Source organism: Musca autumnalis, unplaced genomic scaffold, assembly GCF_047663935.1.
Source record: "Musca autumnalis isolate F117 unplaced genomic scaffold, ASM4766393v1 scaffold_3, whole genome shotgun sequence".
Classification (NCBI taxonomy): domain Eukaryota; kingdom Metazoa; phylum Arthropoda; class Insecta; order Diptera; family Muscidae; genus Musca; species Musca autumnalis.
In genome coordinates, this window is record NW_027411866.1 from 246,648,075 (window position 1) to 246,668,878 (window position 20,804).

The following is a 20,804-nucleotide window of genomic DNA, read 5'->3' on the forward strand; positions in this document are numbered from 1 at the left end:
TTTTAAAAATCCACGCCTGTGGCTTTGTTTGTCTTGGAAAAAAATATTTTTAAAAATCCACGCCTGTGGCTTTGTTTGTCTTGGAAAAAAATATTTTTAAAAATCCACGCCTGTGGCTTTGTTTGTCTTGGAAAAAAATATTTTTAAAAATCCACGCCTGTGGCTTTGTTTGTCTTGGAAAAAAATATTTTTAAAAATCCACGCCTGTGGCTTTGTTTGTCTTGGAAAAAAATATTTTTAAAAATCCACGCCTGTGGCTTTGTTTGTCTTGGAAAAAAATATTTTTAAAAATCCACGCCTGTGGCTTTGTTTGTCTTGGAAAAAAATATTTTTAAAAATCCACGCCTGTGGCTTTGTTTGTCTTGGAAAAAAATATTTTTAAAAATCCACGCCTGTGGCTTTGTTTGTCTTGGAAAAAAATATTTTTAAAAATCCACGCCTGTGGCTTTGTTTGTCTTGGAAAAAAATATTTTTAAAAATCCACGCCTGTGGCTTTGTTTGTCTTGGAAAAAAATATTTTTAAAAATCCACGCCTGTGGCTTTGTTTGTCTTGGAAAAAAATATTTTTAAAAATCCACGCCTGTGGCTTTGTTTGTCTTGGAAAAAAATATTTTTAAAAATCCACGCCTGTGGCTTTGTTTGTCTTGGAAAAAAATATTTTTAAAAATCCACGCCTGTGGCTTTGTTTGTCTTGGAAAAAAATATTTTTAAAAATCCACGCCTGTGGCTTTGTTTGTCTTGGAAAAAAATATTTTTAAAAATCCACGCCTGTGGCTTTGTTTGTCTTGGAAAAAAATATTTTTAAAAATCCACGCCTGTGGCTTTGTTTGTCTTGGAAAAAAATATTTTTAAAAATCCACGCCTGTGGCTTTGTTTGTCTTGGAAAAAAATATTTTTAAAAATCCACGCCTGTGGCTTTGTTTGTCTTGGAAAAAAATATTTTTAAAAATCCACGCCTGTGGCTTTGTTTGTCTTGGAAAAAAATATTTTTAAAAATCCACGCCTGTGGCTTTGTTTGTCTTGGAAAAAAATATTTGTAAAAATCCACGCCTGTGGCTTTGATAGTCTTGGTAAAAAATATTTTTTAAAATCCACGCCTGTGGCTTTGGTAGTCTTGGAAAAAAATATTTTTAAAAATCCACGCCTGTGGCTTTGTTGGTCTTGGAAAAAATATTTTTAAAAATCCACTCCTGTGGCTTTTTAGTCTTAAAAAACATTTTTAAAAATCCACACTCTTATTTCCCTTACCTTTCAGGTTACGATCTTATCGAATGGCTCATGGATCGCCTGCAAATCGAGGAGTCCGAAGCCTTGAACATTGCCAATCAACTATGTCTGCATGGTTACTTTTTTCCTGTCAACGATTCCAAAACCCTCTCCGTCAAAGATGATTCTTCGCTGTACCGTTTTCAAACTCCCTACTATTGGCCATGGCAGCACAAGGCCCCCGACAATGTTGAATATGCCATATATTTGGTGAAGCGATCCTTGCGCAATAAACAACGCCATGCTTTGGAGGATTATGAAATTGATGCCCTGTCTTCGTTGCACAAGAACCTCAAGGGAAAATGGGAAATTATTTCAATGCAAGCTGAGGAACAGGTACGATTGGCCAAGGAGCGAAAGAAGGGTGACAAAATTGTTGGAGATTCCCAGGAACGGGCCTATTGGCGTGTACATCGTCCACCACCCGGGCAATTTACCCCACTCGAACCTTGTCCTGTGCCCTCGCGGGATCGTCAAGGCACAAAGCAAAATAAAAAGAAGACCGTAGATGATATGCAACGAGATGTGGATTATTTGAAAAAATCGCTGAATCGTACACGCATGAAAATGTCACAAGCTTGTGAATCGTTGGTAACCTATTCGGAGACATTTTCGGATTATGATTTTTTCCTACAACCTGTGCTGCCCTCAAACCCCTGGGTTACAGAAGATACCACCTTCTGGCAGCTGAACAATACCTTTGTTGATATTCCAACGGAAAAACGGGTAAAACGTTGGGCCATATCCATTGAGGAGCTGGTATCCGATCCAACGGGGCTGCAGGAATTTACGGCTTTCTTGGAAAAAGAATACTCTCATGAAAATATACGCTTTTGGATAGCCGTTAATCGTTTGCGGAGATCTGCCCATTCTCAGGTGCCACGTAAAGTCCAGGAGATATATGAGTAAGTAGGGTAAGGAATTTTCCTTAGATTTAGTTTTAATAACATATCTTTTCCCAGGGAATTCCTCAAACCCGGTGCCCCCTGTGAAATCAACATCGATGGCAAAACCATGGAAAGTGTGCTGAAAGGCCTTAAGAATCCTTCACGTTTCACCTTCGATGCCGCCTCCGATCACATCTACATGCTGCTGCTGAAAAAGGACTGCTATCCTCGTTTCATACGTTCCGATCACTATAAACGTCTGGTGGAGACGGGCATACAACCCTCACACAAGAAGCGTTTCTTCAACTTTGGTGGTGTTAGTGGTGCCAAAAAGAAAATGACTGCCGCCTTGTCCAGCCAACCGAATCTGGGTGGCAACAATGAGTCCAGTAGCAAGAGTACAATGGCTGCCAGTGGCAATTCGTTCATAATGTCCACGGCACCGCCACCGGGAAGTTTGACTAGGCGACGCGGCAGTGATCGTAGTCTAAGCGGTTCGGCCCATGAACTGGCGGTAATGGGTGTGAACAAGGATAGCAGCTCCAAGGTGCCACATTCCCACTCACAGAGTAATCTCAGTGAGATACCGTTCAGGTGAGTAACACCCCCCACCCCACCATTCCGATTCCATTTACAGAATTTCTATTAACAAGTCATGATGCGCTTTTTTCTCAATGGATTGACATAACATGAGATTGGTTGTTCTAGTTTTTTATTCTTACTTTTCAATTGGTTTGTATTTTTTGTACCGTTTTTAATTTTTCGTATTGAAAAAAGTAATTGTTGTTGTTTTTTTTTCTGTTTTGTTTTTGTTTTCCACTCACCACCTTGCATTTTGTCATTGAATACAAAAACAATCGAAATATTTTAAAACTACCAAACGAATCATCATTACAAACGAACACCTTGAAACTCTTCGTCGACACCATCACTACAAAATCTCAATTCCCGAAACGAAAACCAAACAAACCAAAACAACAACAGTAGTGACAGTGTTTATCGCGGTGATATGCCACCACCACCGCCCACCTCTCAAGAGACCTTGTATTGCGAGCAAAAATTAAAACGTCTTGTCCAGGAATATGGAAATCTCGAAACTAGTTTAACGGCACACCATCATTACCAGCAGTAAGATTTCCCAGAAACTTTAACCAAAACCAAATAAAAAATCTATTTTTTTCTCTTCAGAGCATTGCTTTTGGCAAAAAGTTTATTTCGTTTTTTTCTAATTTTGTAAAAAGTCACTATTTTTGTTAAATTCCCTTTCTCTTTTTAAGTGTCGTTGTTGTTTTCTTGTGTGCTCAAAATATGCTCTTCTCAGTGTTGTGTAAAAAGTTTAAACACCAGATGTCTCTGTCCTTTATGCTGCCACAAAAACTCGTCAACTACTTGTCTCTGAAAATATCAACACTTTTTTCTATCACTTTTTCCATCTCAATCTACCATTTTTTTCATTTTCAAAAAACAAATCTAGATGTTTTTTTATTTTTTTCTTTTATATAAAATTTTTTTCATATTTTGCTAAAAAAAATATAGTTGTAAAAATATGCAGATAATTCAATGCTGTATTTATTCACTACCCAAATACATGTATATTTTTATTCAAGTGAACGTAAAGACGAGCCATTGGCTTTGTATATATGTGTTTTAGAAACAAGTAGGAAAGTATCAGTCAGCTGAGCCGACAGATATATACCCTCAGCCACGTACCCGAAGAAAAAAGTTAACACAATACTTCTATGGGCCATTATTATATGTGTTCTTTTACTATCTGATGGATTTCAAAACGCAAAATAAACCAATTTGGAGGCATTAAAATATAATTTTTACATTGCAAGTTAATTTGAGTAGCTCCTCTTTGAAATTCAATAATCACTTTTAACTTTAAGTTTACCGGAACGCTATAAATCTGTTCGGTAAATCCAAACATTAACAAAAGAAGACTTATAATAATGGGGGTATGGGGGTATTTCCTTACAGACTATATAATTAAAGATGTTGTACTTAATTTTCTGAATTTAAATATATTACAATTTTACTTTTCAATTTACAAAGTTTGAGCTAAATCGATTTCTCTCTTAAAGGGTTATTTTACACATTAGCCAGTTTAGGTGGTGCCGGTAGGATTTTCTGGACCTTTTTGGGTCATTATCTCAGGAAGTATGAACTTTACCACGAAAAAAAATTACAACGTCGTACCAGGGGCCGCAAGTGCAACCTGCTGCGTCACAAATTAATAAGATCAGAGAGGAGTTGTTAAACTATACTTTTTCCAAATTTTGTGTGGGAGGTACTCAAATGAGTGGACCGATATAGTCCATATTAGAACTCGATCTATGCCAGAAAGTAATATTACAAATAGCAAAGTTTGGCTCAATTCGGTTATTCCCTCCTAGAGTTATCATGCCCACAATCTTGACGAAAAATGTTTAACCTTTGTGGGGGAGGTACCGAAAGGAGTGGACCGATATGGTCTATCTTCGAATATAAACTAAGTTTGGACAAAATATTAAAAGACCCAAAATTTTAACCAAATATGTTGATCCGTTCGAGAGTTATCGTGCGCACCAGCCAGACAGGCGGACAGACAGACGGACGGACATTGCTAGATCGACTCAAAATTGTCTGAAACGGATATCGTACAAACATACTTGGGGTCTAAAACCATTATTTCGATGAGGCACATTTTTGGCCGTATCAAAGTGTAAATACCCTCTTTAGACTAAAGGCTGAGGGTATAAACATATCGCTCATTTACCCAAAGAGTAACACATCTCAAAAAAACGCGAGAAAAACGCGTTTTAAGTTGCCGATTTAAATTTGGCTTCCAAATTAAAATAGCACTACACAAGAAACAAAGCAACTACTTGGACCATCTTTTGTAAAGAGTTCTAAATTTCTGGACAAGATCAGGTATGATTTCAATTGTTTTAGTGCCTAATAAACTCCTAGAAAATAAGCTGTAACGCGTTGAGTTTTGTAGATATCAGAATGAAAATTTTACACAAGACACTCAAAAAACACATTTTTTGAGTTATGCCACTCTTTGAGTACATGATCGATATGTTAAACATAGCAGAATAAATAGGCGGTTTTGCTGACAGGAATATATTCAAAGAATCTGTGGAAGAAAAAATAATAGCAGGAATGGTGGGTTTAATTATCCTACGGGATACATAATTTTAAAAAATTTTGAAAACGATACAAAATTGGACCGTAAACTGCTATTAAGCGCAAATACATATGAAATCAAAACCAATATTGGTCGATTTTAAAGTGTTTTTACGGTATTTTATTTAACTTCCTTTTCAAATCTGGTAACTGATTTTCCACACAGCTGCAGTTACCCAATCGAACTGAAACTTTGCACACTTTTCAGATATGGATGACAATACATGAACATGGGCCCATTTTTTCCTACAGCCCCCATATAGCGGTACCAGGTATTTTGAGGATTGTATCTTCATTTTTGCCCGAATTAGCTGTCATTTGACATTTGGGATTTCCAATGATACAGACATTTCCCCCCAAAAAATTGTGAACATAGGTCCAGGTTTTAGGATAGCCCTCATATAGCGGTACCACCTGATTTCAAGTGTTTTAAGGATTTTATCTTCATTTTTAACCCGAATAGGCTGTAATTTGGCATTTGGAGTTCCCAATGGTACAGAAACTAATTTGTCGCTTAGCCTCAATAAGTGTATTCTTCCACATGATGGAATCTCTGCAAGCGTTTTATTTCAAAGATTCCATCATGAGGAAGATTATATTTATTCAGGCTAAGCTACAAATTATTTTCTAGTTTTAAGTGCATTTCTAAATAAAACACTGAAACTTTTTTTTAATTATTTTTACTAGGGCACCCGGCGAACTTCGTCTCGCAGTCTGTTAGGTACTGAACTTGATGTATTATTGCTATCACCTTGAGTTCAATTGCAAATATTTCTTTGTTTTGAACTGTTTAGGACGATCTTTGAAGCAAATGTATATTATACCAATTTCAGTTTGTCGAAGAGAGAGGGTGCTTGAGGCAAAGTTTTTATATTTTCCTCGACTCTCTCCATACTATTAGGCAACTGCTAGTAGGGACTTAGATGTTTTTTTTTTAAAGCAAATAACACATTTTGCGATGTAAATAAAAATATGTATTCGGTAACACAGTTGAAAAGTAAATCAAAGTAATATCATAACGCTCCTATTCGTTTCATAATCGATGGTTTTCTGAAATCCTCGTTTTCACCACTGAACGTGATATTTCACTCAAGCAATTGAATATGAAGGAAGGAATACAGTCGTGGGGATTAATGCCGAATATTTGAATTTCAATGGCGAAAGAGCGAATTGATTAAAGTCGAAAAGCGTTGCCTTAGATTCTGCCATTTAAAGTTTTTGAATAAAAAAATGTGTGTAATCGAAAGAAGATGAAGAACAAAATTGACGATGTTTAAGTTGAATTAGCGTCAATCATAGTTTGCAAAGCCTTCTCCAATTTTAGTAATTTGATGACTTCTTATAATTTGATAATAATAAAATGATAGTAAATTGTAGTGCTTCATTACTAACGGCTACTTTACACGATATGTTTTTCGCGTACATTTGTGTCGTCACTTTGTGTATATGTGACAACACATATGTAAAAGTGACAACAAATATGTAAAAAAAACATATCATGTAAGTAGCAAAAAGTAAGGAACGTGAAAATATTTAATTTTTTGGCGTGGGGTGGGGCTCATTTAAATTTGAGTTTTAATCAATAAACCTATTTTCAGCAGAGGGATCCGACCGATCATTATCAAGTAACCACCATCATCTGCTTTTCTTTCTAACTTCTATGTTTGAAATGATCTCCCTAATTCCAATTGCTTTCACTGAGACTGCACAAACCAGTACTTAGTACCTTTACCCTTGTTGACAAAGCTATTCAGTTGTCGTACTTTGTGTGTTTCGGAGGCTTGAAGTCTGGTCACTCTAACAGGTTACTGTTCTCATGCGATTACTTGGCCACACTGTTTTTAATTTCGGGTTTTGTGCCAATGATAAAAACTTCTTACTCGCAGAATTGTAAATAACATGGTCAAATTAATACTTCAAACTAATTATCGTTTAAAAGGTATTTACTTCTTTATGTCGCCCGATACAGAATATTTGACACATAATTCGACAAAAAACCTACAGTACCTCCAATTTCTTGTTTTTTTTCTTTCCAATTTTGAATATCATACTTTCTCGTTATTCATACAAATGTATGTATTTGGCCATTTGTAATTACCCTCCAGCTCTGCGGGAACTAAACTTATTGAATTCATACTCCTTTTCAGTGAGAATATAATTTTTTAGCATCATGACAGGACCTAGATAGTATTAATATATATCTGGTACTACTCAAATTTTATACGGCATATATCGGAAGTTGATCATTCGAAGATGTTTTTACTTACGGTTTAAATGTATGCATATATGCCACAACCTAACTTCCAATGAAATTACCTCCAAGCTCTTGATTTTTCAAATAACCCACCAATTTTGTGGATTTTGTAATTTTTCCTCAAAACTGTGGAAACCGCTTTCGGCCTTATCATCTTCATCTTTTCAATCGGAAACTGACTGAAATCACTACTAATATTTACAAACTCTAAACTAAAGTGTAATTTCCTGAAAAGACGCTTGAAAATAAATTAAAGTGGAAAAATTTTCTATACATCCTTCAAAATTTTACAAAACAGACCTGAAACGTGAAAAAATATTTTTGCAACTTTTTAGCTGATTTTAGCGATTTTTTTAGGTTTTATCCTTTCTTGCTATAAGACCATTCCAAATTGGTAAGATTTGTCAAAATCAGTTCAGCGGCGCTTGAGTTATAAGCGTAGTAACTAACATCTTTTCCTTTTATATATACCCAGCAAATTTTGGAGGAAGTGGTTCCATGCGATGACGTGATTTCATGGCATCTTTTGCATTGGTTCAAACGAAGTCGTTAAAGATCTGATTTTTTCATTAGCATTTGAACCAATGCAAAGGAAGTCGTGAAAGATCCGATCTTTTCATCAGCATTTGAACCCATGCAAAGGAAGTCGTGAAAGATCCGATTTTTTCATCAGTATTTGAACCCATTCCATCGATCCAATAGAGATGCATTTTGTGTTTTTATGTATAAAAATTGTCTAAGATTAATTATTTAAAATAGGCTTGATGTTGTCGGAGACTCGAAACCACAACCAACGTTGTAAAAACTCTCGTCGTAATTGCAAAGTGTTGGTGAAAATGACATGCCAAAGCATTGGTGTAAATGATATGCTTTGGATCCAAGAATGAATAGTATCTTTTGGGGTCCACGCTCATATAAAATTCATCGATGAAGATGCTAAAAAGATGACATGCCAGATCACTTGCACCCGTGATTGAATGACATCTTTGGCATCGAACATTTTGCTGGGTATAGAAAATTACATACAAAATTTTAAAAACTTAGGTATTTACCTAATGAAAAACCAGTAAAAACGTACACCATGAAATATTCTGTACTAATATGGAATAATTAGTTTTCTTCCCGTTACGGAAGTAACATTGCCCACAATTTTAGGTGAATTCTCTTGACCACTGCGTAAACCAATTACCTATCTCCTAACCAAAGCCGGTCAGCTAAAATCTTGTACAATACTTGAAATTGAGCGGTATCGTTGTTTAAGGGCTATACCAAAACGTGGACCTATGTCCACAATTATTGTCGGAGAAGTCTTTTTGTCACTACGAACCCTTAATGCTAAATTTCAACCAATTTTAACAGAAAATTTAAATAAAAAGTAAGAAAGTCAGTGAGCTGTGCTGACGGTGGGTATGTCTCCTCTATACCCTATAGTCTATGAAAAAGAAGCAAAATCAATAATTATGCCATATACAAAATATATTTATCACGAGTTTGTTTCAAAATATGTGGAATCTGTACCGTTGAGCTAAACCAAATCGTTGACATATGGTCTAAACATTTTTAGTAAGCAATGTTCTGATTCACAGAGAACTCGAAATATTAAATTATGTTGAACTAAGTATAATGAGAGTTATCTTTATTAACTTAAAATGTCTCTGCAGGGTTTTTTTGGTGCTTTTGGGTCATTATCTCAAGAAGTATGGGCTTAATCCGGAAAAAATTTTACCATTGTAAAAGGGACTGTGAAAACAACCTTCTGAAAAAAATCAAATAGATCTTGACGAATCCTCTAACTAAACTTTTCCCAAATTTTGAATGGGAGGTACCCGAAGGACGGGATTGATATTGTCCATTTTTCAACTTGATACATAACTGGATGAAATAATAGGGTAAATTTTGGGCCAAATCGATTGCTCCTTTCTAGAGTTATCGTTCACACCATTTTAGAGAATATATGCCGAAACAAGCGAAATATACAGCTAATGACATTGAAAGCACATCCTCTTGTTGTTCGAGCATAGCAATTTCTTAACAGATCACGGTGCGCCTTAACTAACTTTAAATGAAAGTTACTTACAGCTGAGAGGTTTTTTCGGATTTTGAAACTACAATGTTCATAGATGAGAAAAATAAAAAACAAAAAATCGTCATAGTTCACAATTTTAGGTTTATCTTAGGTTTTCAGGACTTTGATTGGAAGCGGCAAATCCTATCGAAATGGGAGTAAAGAAAATTTTATAGAGGACTTTCACTGCTACAACATTTTCTTTAGTGCCATTTCGATAAGACTTGCTGCTTCCAAACAAAATCCTGAAAACCTAAGATAAACCAAAAATTGTGAACTTTGACCCTCTTGTTTTTGGATTTTTCTCATCTATAAACATTGCTGTTTTAGAATCCGCAAAAACTTCCCAGTTGTAAGCGGTTTTCATTCAAAGTCAGTTAAGGGGCAGAGTACTTGACATTGTTTTATATGGAGGCGATAGAATCAGTGCATTGTCCAAATTTGAATTTCTATATCTCAAAAATCGTAAAACTGTTACGGTCAATCTTGCAGAGAAATTTCACTTCTACAGCATTTTCTTTATTCCATTTACTATAGGATTCTACGATTCCAGGCTTAATCGTAAAAAACCTAAACAAAACCTATACCCTCCACCATAAAATATTCTGAAGTAAAACGGTATAATTATTGTCTTTCCTGTCCACAATTTTAGGAGAAGATATTCCGTGACCTCTTATACCTAAATAAGGTAAACAAATCATAAAAATTTATTCAATCGGTCGGTAACCTTATATGGGGGCTAAATCAAAGTATGGACCTATGTTTTTGGTGGAGAAGTTTTGTGACCACTGGGAAACTCAAATGTCGAATTGCAGATACTTGGATCAAAAATTGTAGCTAAAATCCAAAAAACCGAAAATCGGGAGAAACCATTATATGGGGGCTTTACCAGCACATGTATCTATGTGGACAGTTTTTCGAATTACAGATAGTTGGGTTAAAATGGGGAGGCACCGTTATATGGGGGCTATACCAAAACATGTACCTACGTTGACAACTTAAAAGGGGGGTGGCTATACAAAAACACGGATCTATGCTGACAGTTTTTGGTGGATATGTTGTGTGACAACTGGGAACCTCAAATGTCGACCTACGGTTTTTACCGATTTTCGTCGGTAACTCGAAAAATGAGTTACACAATTCTACTACTGAGCTAAAAAATTTAAAAAGGTCTATAATGGAGAACATCTTCGGGTACCTTCCTCACAATAGTTGAAAATGTTGGCTTCTATCCAGTTTAATGGCTGTTCGAGGATAGTTTGGAATTTTTTCCTAAAGTACACTTAGTGGTTCTGTTTACAGCTACATAATGTTTTAAGGGGCAAGTCCATGCTTCCTGACATAAGGACACAAAATCTCTAAATAATTCTACGGTGAGCAGCTAAAATGTCTGAATGGTATGATAATTGTCCAAAGGTGAGATTGACATTGGTCCTATCTTTGCACCTCTTAATAGTTCTCTCACACATAAATCAAGTTCGAATAAGGACTAGGTCGAATCCTTGGAGTACCCGCAAGAAATTTCAAAATTTTTCGAAAATGTGCAGTTTAATGACATGTGTAGAATCGTTTTAAAATGTTTACCGCAGGTAGTGGTCGTGGCTTGTACTAAGACTGGACTAAATATGAGAATATTCCCCTAAAGTTAAAAAAAACTTAGGGCATAGCTGATTTGCTCCAGTCTTTGCACATCGTAATATTTCTTCCAAATTTACATCAAATTTGGACTTCTTTCAGTACCTCCCCCACAAAACACCAAACATTTAGGCTTAAAAACAGTGAGAGACCTGTTCTCATATTAATGCTGAACATTTTTTCGGAAAGTTCTCGAAGTTCTTATAACAACAGTAATCTAATGGGAAAAACAACCCCTGTTGGGTTTCCTACATGGTACAATCAATCTACAATCTAGATTATTGTACCATGGGTTTCCTATTTCTTATGTTATGTCACAAGTTGATGGTAATAATCTGTTAGCAAAGCCGGCTGCCGAAAAGTCAATACTTTCCGAGGCACAGTCCCCGAAATTTCCCATAACCCTGCACAAACGTCATCTTGTATACCCTCAGACATCGGTCGATACGATTAATCAGTTTTCAAACTATTTGGAGTAGATTTCAGACTATTTGTTCGTCTGGCACCCACGACAATTCTCCAAACAAAGAGAGAATGGAGAAAATGGATATGGTTTGTGTATTCAGTACAAATATGTATGTATAAAAACCCGGATGCAGCATTGAATTTTCTACTCCATCTAAATGTTGTAATCTCTATGTTGAAACACCCACTAAATGTTATCTCCAACACACGAACTATTGACGGGTTAACATTTCTCTCTTATCTTTCGTACATACAGAGACACACCCAAAGGTAAAACTGGTCGTCTGGAGACCACTGTGGAGGTTGGTGGTGGTAGTAGTGCGGTATGTCCATGGGATGAACCAGATGAGCCACCTGCAATACAAGCGCCCAAACCAGTGCCAGCTGCTGTTGTACCAGCAGCCTCCACAACTCCAGTTCAATTGTCCGTGTGTCCATGGGAGCAGGAGGAAGAAACGGCTCCAGCCGCAGCAACAACAGTCCCACCCGCAACAACAGCGGTAGCACAACTACCAGCCATAAAAACAAGCGCACAAAGATTAACAAGGTAAGCACCAAAGCGAAAAAAAATTATTTTGACATTTAAAAATTTAAAAAAAAAAAATTTAATTTGTTTTGTTTCTTAAAAATTCGCAGCACCTCTTCGGATAATAGCGAAGTTGCCGATAGATTGCAACGTAATCTGGGCATACGCCATCAAAATACTGTCGATAGCGGTGAGACATCGGGCATGAAACGTTTACTACCAAATTTCACCGAACAACGAAGAGCATCAGTGTCCTTTACACCGAGGTGAGAGGAACATTGACGGGAAATGGAAATTGAATTTAAAAACTAATAAGACATCGCTTATATTTTTCTTTTAGCCGCATTTCAGAATTTCCTACAGGACGACCGTCCACTGGTGCCAAAATTTCAACAACACCATCTCCAACGGTGACACTACAACAGGGTAATATTTCTGCTCTATTTGCTCCCATACAGGGTCCTAACTTTGCCGCCACCGCCGTTGTCACCAAAGATCCACCTTCATCCTCTGATGCTGAAGTGGAAGAGGAATTGAATAGGTTGGCAATATCGGAGCGTAACAGTGAGTCATCGGGCTCTGCAGTACTGCCGACACCAATTGCAACACCCACGCCACCACCGGTGACAAAAGTAACACCACCACCAGCGGCATCGTCGGAAGAACCAACAGCCTTGGTTAGTGCCGAAACCCAGACACATGCCGAAGAAAGTCCTCGAGAAAGTTCACCCAGTGATTCACTGCATGGCAATGAACCGGAAGAACGTTCTGGTGGAAATGAAGCCGAGTTTGAAGCCGAGGTAGATTCTGAAATACAGGAAGTGCAAATTGAGCTTATAGAATCATCTGAGGGTTATGAAAAGCTCTGTGAGAGCCAGGAATGTTTGGAGATGTCACCACCAACAATACAAGTTGATGATGATGGTAATGAGGAGGGCAAAAGTGAGCAACAATCTCCTCAGCAAGAAAAATCCGAAAACTTAGCTACAGAGGGCGAAGTGGCTGATGAGACGACTCAACAAAAAATTCCCTCAGTATCGGTCAGACAAAGTCCCGAAAAAGAAATTCCACCAGAGTCTCAAGAGATGGAAGAAGAAAGCACCTCACCGCTAGAAGAACACCAACAGCAGCAACAACCATCACCACCGCAAGAAGAGCTTCCACCAGCATCACCAATCGAAGAACTTTCCCCTACCACCGATGAATATCAAGAGGGTTTGGAATTTGGTGATGATGGTAAAAACGATTTTGACATCGCCGATACGGAATCTACAGTGGGTTATATACCACCGGCACCCACCCCAGCTCCATCAATGGCACCGCTGGCCGAAATGGACACTGATACTGTGGATGAAGAGTTTAGTGAAGAATTGAAGCCAAAAGAGCCATCACCGCTCCCCGATAAATCGACTAAACATCTTCCACATACCAATGTTGTGAAAACCACAGCCGAAGAGGCACGCAAAAAGCGTAAGAAACGCCACTTAGATGCTAAGAAATCCATTTCGGGAGAGGAAAAGGAGAAGGCAACCACATCAGCGGGTGTTGTTACCACTGCTACTACTGTGGTCAAAGAAACAAGCAGTGCCAAACCGGAAGCGGATCTAACCACAGTTTGCCCCTGGGAAGATGAGTGAGTATTAATGAGTTTTTGGCTGTTTAGAATGCGCTCGCGTTGCTTTTTTCAATGAGTGGAGGAAGAGTAGTTAGTTGTAGTTGTTAAGGCTTTTGCGTATATTTGTTATGGTGAAATTTATTTTTGATACATTATTTTTGTTGATAAATTCACGATTTTTGGAAATATTTGTTAAAAAATGCACGATATTTGAAAATATTTATAAAAAATCGACGATTTTTAAAAATATTTTGAAAAATCCACGATTTTTGAAAATATTGGGAAATCGGGCATAATTTTTGGAAGTATTTTGAAAATTATGTTTTAAAAATAAGCAACATATATTTCAATATATATTTTCAAAATACTTTTTGAAAATCCATTATACTGTTGCAAATATTTTTTAAAAATCCAAAATTTTTGGAAATATTTTGCAAAAAAAATTATATTTTTAAAATCTACGACTCTTGGAAATATTTTGAAAAATATTTTTTTAAATCCACGTTTCTTGGAAATATTTTGAGAAGTAGTTTCTACAAATCCAAAATTTTTGAAAAATATGTTTTAAAAATCCACATTATTTTGAAGAATATTTTTTAAAAAATCGACGATATTTTGATTGTGGAAGATGTTGATATATTTTGAAAGATATTTTTTAAAAATCTACGATTTTGTGAATATATTTTTTAAAAATGAAAGATATATTGAAAGATATTTTTTAAAAATCTACGATTTTGTGAATATATAATATGTAATATAATAATGTATAATTATTTACTGTAAAATCCAGTACTTTGTGAAATATTTTCAAAAATATAAATCCATGATTGCTATTTTTATAATTTTTTTAAACATTAACTATTTTTGGAAATATTAAAAAAAAATCAAAATTCGGAAATAGTTTAAAAAATATTATTAATATTTAATTTGAAAAATATATATTTTTTTTAAATTCATGGTAATTTTTTTAATTTTCTCGACATTTGATAATATTTTAAAATATATTTTTTTTTTTAAATTCACAATAAACTTTTCTAAAATACACGACTTTTGAAAATATTTTTCAAAAATCCACAACTTTTGAGAATATTTTTTTAAATCCACAATTTTTGGAAATACGTTGATTTTTTGAATCTTTTTATCTACAATTTTTTGAAAAATTTTGAAAAATATGGTTTTAGAACACACGACTAATGCAACAATTTTGAACAATATTTTTTTTTTATCCACAGTTTCTGGAAATATTTTAAAAAATATTTTATAAAAATCCATTTGAAAAAAATTTTTTAAAAATCCACAATTTTTTAAAACATTTTGATTGTTTTTTAATTCACAATTTTTGGAAATACGTTAAAAATATATTTTTTAAATCCACGATAACTGCAAAAATGTTGAAAAATATATTTTTTAATCTACAATTTTTTTAATTTTTTTTTAAAATCCAACATTTTTGAAAAAATATGTTTTAAAAATCCACAATATTTTGAAAAATATTTTTTTAAAAATTCCACACATCTTGGAAATATTTTGAAAAGTATTTTTTAAAAATCCAAAAATTTTGGAAAAAATATTAAAAAATATGATTTGAAAATCCACAATATTTTTAAAAATAATTTTCAAAAATCCACAATATTTTGAAAAACAATTTTCAAAAATCAAAAATGTTTGAAATATATTTTTTAAGTTCATAATTTTTGGAAATAGGTTATTTTTTTTAAACCACGATCAATGCAAAAGTTTTGAAAACATATTTTTTTTAATCTGCAATTTTAGAAAATATTTTTTAAAGTATTTTTTAAAAATCCAGCATTTTTAGAAAATTATTGGAAAATATGTTTTAAAAATTAAGCATATTTTGAAAAATAATTTTTTAAAAATCCATGATTTTTGTATATATTTTGAATAGTGTTTTTTAAAAATCCAATTTTTTTGGAGAAAAAAAAAATATGTTTTAAAAATCCACAATATATTGAAAAATAGTTTTCAAAAATCCACAATTTTATATATATTTTTTATATATATTTTTTAAATCTACAAATTTTGGAAATATTTTGAAAAATATGGTTTATAATCCGCGATTAATGCAACAATTTTCAAAAATACTTTTTAAATCCACAATTTCTGAAAATATTTTAATAAATATTGTTTTAAACTTAACGATTACTGCAATAATTTTGAAAAATATTTTTTTTTTAAATCCCTTTAAAAAATATTTGTTAAAAATCCACAATTTTGGAAAGTAATTTGAATAATATTTTTCAAAAATCCACAATTTTTGAAAGCATTTTGAAAAATATTTTTTCAAATCCACAATTTTTGGAAAAACGTTGATTTTTTGTTTAATCCACTATCACTGCAAAAATTTGAAAATAATATATGTAGTTTTTTAAATCTAAAATTTTTTGGAATATTTTGAAAAATATTGTTTTAAAATCCACGACTTTGAAAAATAGTTTTTTTTTTAATCAACAGTTTCTGGAAATATTTAAAAAATATTGTTTTAAAGTTCACGATTACTGCAAATATTGTGAAAAATATTTGTATGTTGACGATTTCTGGAAATTTTTTGGATTTTTTTAAATCCACGATTTTTACAAATATTTTTGGAGTTTTTTGGAAATATTTTTTTTAAAAATATTTTAAAATGTACAAATATTTTTGCAACTTTTTTGGAAATATTTTTCTAAAAATCCACAATTTTTGGTAATATTGAAGGAATACAATAAAAAATGGGCGATTTCTGAAAAATATTTTAAAAAGTCCAATATTTCTGAAAAAATATTTTTAAAAAGTTCGTGGACTTTTTCTGAAAAATATTTTCTAATTCCACGATTTCTGAAGCATATTTAAAAAAATGCACGATTTTTAAAAAATGTTTTTAAAAAATTTACGATTTAAAAAAAATAGTTTTTTGAAAAAATATTTTTAAAAAACCATAGTTTTTGAAATTTTTTTTAAACAAAAATTTTTGGGAAAAAAAATGTTTTTAATGTTTTAAAAAAATCGACTATTTTTGAAAAAAATATTTTTAAAAAATCCACCATTTTTGAAAAAAATTTTTCTAGAAAATCCACGATTTTAAAAAAAATGTTTTTAAAAAGTCCACGTTTTTTGAAAAAATGTTTTTAAAAAATCCACTATTTGAAAAAATGTTTTTAATAAATTTACGATTTTTAAAAAATTAACGATTTTTGAAAAAAATGTTTTAAAAATCCATGATTTGTGAAAAATATTTTTTAAAATTCCGCGATTTGTGAAGAATAGTTTTTAAAAATCCATGATTTGTGAAAAATATTTTTTAAAAATTCACGATTTGTGAAAAATATTTTTTTAAAAATCCACGATGTGTGAAAAATATTTTTTTAAAAATCCACGATGTGTGAAAAATATTTTTTAAAAATCCACGATGTGTGAAAAATATTTTTTAAAATCCACGATTTGTGAAAAAATATTTTTTCAAAAATCCACGATTTGTGAAAAAATATTTTTAAAAATCCACGATTTGTGAAAAAATATTTTTAAAAATCCACGATTTGTGAAAAAATATTTTTAAAAATCCACGATTTGTGAAAAAATATTTTTAAAAATCCACGATTTGTGAAAAAATATTTTTAAAAATCCACGATTTGTGAAAAAATATTTTCTAAAAATCCACGATTTGTGAAAAAATATTTTTTAAAAATCCACGATTTGTGAAAAATATTCTTTAAAAATCCACGATTTGTGAAAAATATTTTTTAAAAATCCACCATTTGTGAAACAATATTTTTTTTTAATCCGTTATTTGTAAAAAAATATTTTTTAAAATTCCACGATTTGTGAAAAAATATTGTTTAAAAATTTTACGATTTCTAAAAAATATTTTTAACAAATTCATGATTTCTCGTAAAAAGATATATTAAAACATGTAGAATTTCTAAAAAAATATTTAAAAAAATCTCTTTTTTACAAATATTCTTTTTTTTAAATCTACGTATACTGATAAAATATTTTGAACATTTCTTCGGTTGTTCAATTTAATTTTACTTAAATCCACGATTTCTAAAAAATATTCACGATTTGTTAATCGAAATATTTTTAAAAATCTACAATCTGTGGAAAACTATTTTTTCAAATCCACGAAATGTGACTGTAATAGTTGACAAAGAAATAATCTTTAAAAATTCACAATATATGGTTGTGAATAAAATATTCTTTAAAACATCACGATTTCTGGCGAATATCCACGATGGTCCTTGAAAAAATACATTATGCCTTGAAAAATAGCAGAAAAAAGTTTAGGATCGACATTTATTCTTATGGTGATTCCCTAAATGTTATTCTTTGAATATTGGAGTTATTGGTTTTGTGCAATACCCTCTTGCAACACACAGTACAACTATCATGTAGTTGCATGCGATGTGTTCGCATAGTGTGACACATACAATAGCCCTAGCATAAGTTCAAATTGTCAGCATGTAAGCGAGAATTATTATGATTATGATCACTCTCAATAAAGCAACCACATTTTACCATCGGCAGCAAAGAACAATAAATAAAATACAACATTGAATTTGCGCTTATTTTTCTAATATATTGTATTTATTATTTATGCATCAAACTATAGAACTGATTGCCAAATTTGTTGAATCTCGCTTGAAAATCGTTGCATCCACCACCATTGATCCAAGCCGCCATAACAAACAATCCAATTTCATATATATAAAATTGTAGTATTGTTTATCTTTACAGGAATGTTACAACCAGTGATGGTACCTTTACCAAGACCTATGCTACACTAGGGTATTTATGAATAAAACCGAATCTGTTTCGTAAAGTGGTTAATAAATTTCTCAAGAAGAAAAATTACAAAAAAATGACATAAAATGCCGCAGCCACAGCAGCAACAACAACAGCAACAAACAACAAAAATCCATAGGCTTAAATAATAATGAAGATGTAGCAAATTACAACAAAACTAATTATTGAACAAAAGCGCAAAAAGAAAAACAAATACACAAAAAAAAAAAAACACAAAAAAACGTAAGTAAGGAAATTGTTACAAGCCAATATAAAATTTAAGTTTAAAATTTAGAAAAAAAAACTAACAACCAAATGCTGAAAATGTTGAGAGCTATAAATTGTTAAAACATGCATGTGATGATGAGATTAAGCGAAGAGAAGATGAAAGATAGCTGACACCTGTTCAGAGCATATTTTTGGAGTATGGACATTATTAAAGAAAAAAGCATATTTAACAAAAAAGATTAAAAAATACTATTAGTATTTTAGGGTATTATTTTTTGAGAATAGTATTAATGTTTTAGTTTTAGTTGACAACAGAACAAATAATAATAATTACTATATATTTACATAAGATGAATGAAAAACTAATACGCATGTTAAGGAAGTTGATAGTCATATGGAGAGCGAGTGAGCAGCTACAAGAAATGTTTCTTATAAATGTTTAATTTAATTTGGCTGATTGAAAACAAATAATGATGTTATGTCTGTTAAAATGTTGAAAAAATATGCGAAATGGAAGCAAAAGGTGGTAAAAGTTCAAGTGTAAAATTTTGAAAATGTATCAGAGTTCCATTGGAGTTTAAATAAAGTTTTGTTGGTAGAATACAATACGCCATATCTTAAAAAAATCTTTAAAAAGTCCACGATTTAAAAAAATATATATTTAAAAAATCCACAATTTTGAAAAAAATATTTTTAAAAATACACAATTTAAAAAAAGTTTAAAAAATCTACGATTTAATTTTTTTTTTTTTTTTTAAATCCACGATTTCTAAAAAAGTTGCTTTTAAAAAATTCACGATTTGGAAATTTGGAAAATCCACAATGTTTGAAAAAGAAAATATTTTTAAAAATCCACGATGTTTAAAAAAAAAAAAAATTTAAAAATCCACGATGTTTGGAAAAAGAATATTTTGAAAATCCACGATGTTTGAAAAAAAAATATTTTTAAAGATCCACGATTTTTGAGAATATATTTTTAAAAATCCACGATTTTTAAGAAAAATTTTTTTAAAAATCCATAATTTTAAAAAGACCACGATTTTTAAAAAAATAATTAAAAAACCCGCGATTTATAAAATCAACGATATTTGAAAAAAAGATTTTTAAAAAAAATGTTTTAAAAATCCACGATTTTTGAAAAAAAAAACATTTTTAAAAATCCCTAATTTTTGAAAAAATATTTTTAAAAAATCCATGATTTGTGAAAAAAATGTTTATAAATTTACGATTTCTAAAACATATTGTTAAAAAAAACATGATTTCTAGTAAATAGATATTGTAAAAAATCTACCGCTCTAAAAAATTTGAAAAAATCTCTTTTTCAAAAATAATATTTTTTAAAAAATCTACTTATTCCAAAAAATATTTTAAAAATATCTTAGTTTGTTCTGAAAAAATATTAAATATACGTTTTTAAAATTAAATTATTCATATTTTTTAAATCTACTATTTTTTAATTTACTTATTGAACAACTACTTTTTCAAATCCACGAAATATGCCTGTAATAGTTGACAAAGTAATAATCTTTAAAACTTTTAAAAAATCCCCAATTTAAAAAAAAAATTAAAAAATCCATGATTTTTGAAAAAAAAATATTTTTTTAAAAATCCATGATTTTTGAAAAAATATTTTTAAAAAATCCATGATTTTTGAAAAAAATATTTTTAAAAAATCCACGATTGTTTAACAAAAAAAAAAAATATATAAAAAAATCCAAGATTTACGATTCTTAAAAAATGATTAAAAAATAATTTAAAAAAATCCACGATTTTTGGAAAAGTGTTTTAGAAAACAAAGGATTTTTGAAAAAAAAAGTTTTTAAAAAATCAAACCTTTTTTAAAAATATTCGTGTTTTTAATAATATCCATGATTTTTAAAAATGGTCTTCAAAAATTGACGATTTTTAAAAAA

At 31.7% G+C, this 20,804-nt stretch overlaps 1 protein-coding gene across 3 annotated transcripts in view; it reads left to right on the plus strand.

Moving 5' to 3' along the window:
• The window catches only part of LOC141399246 (uncharacterized), a 318,788-nt gene extending 299,993 nt beyond the window's left edge, over nucleotides 1–18,795 (plus strand). For 2 of the 3 annotated variants that reach the window (XM_073977634.1, XM_073977635.1), the window contains exons 8-13: nucleotides 1,256–2,171; nucleotides 2,229–2,747; nucleotides 12,000–12,290; nucleotides 12,380–12,535; nucleotides 12,610–13,902; nucleotides 18,616–18,795. In XM_073977634.1, the coding sequence (XP_073833735.1) occupies nucleotides 1,256–2,171; nucleotides 2,229–2,747; nucleotides 12,000–12,290; nucleotides 12,380–12,535; nucleotides 12,610–13,902; nucleotides 18,616–18,676 (3,236 nt within the window). In that variant the 3' untranslated portion in view covers nucleotides 18,677–18,795. Of the gene's footprint in view, nucleotides 1–1,255; nucleotides 2,172–2,228; nucleotides 2,748–11,999; nucleotides 12,291–12,379; nucleotides 12,536–12,609; nucleotides 13,903–18,597 lie in introns of all 3 variants that reach the window. The other variant, XM_073977633.1, reaches the window with a different exon arrangement.
• The last annotated feature ends 2,009 nt before the right edge of the window (nucleotides 18,796–20,804 follow it).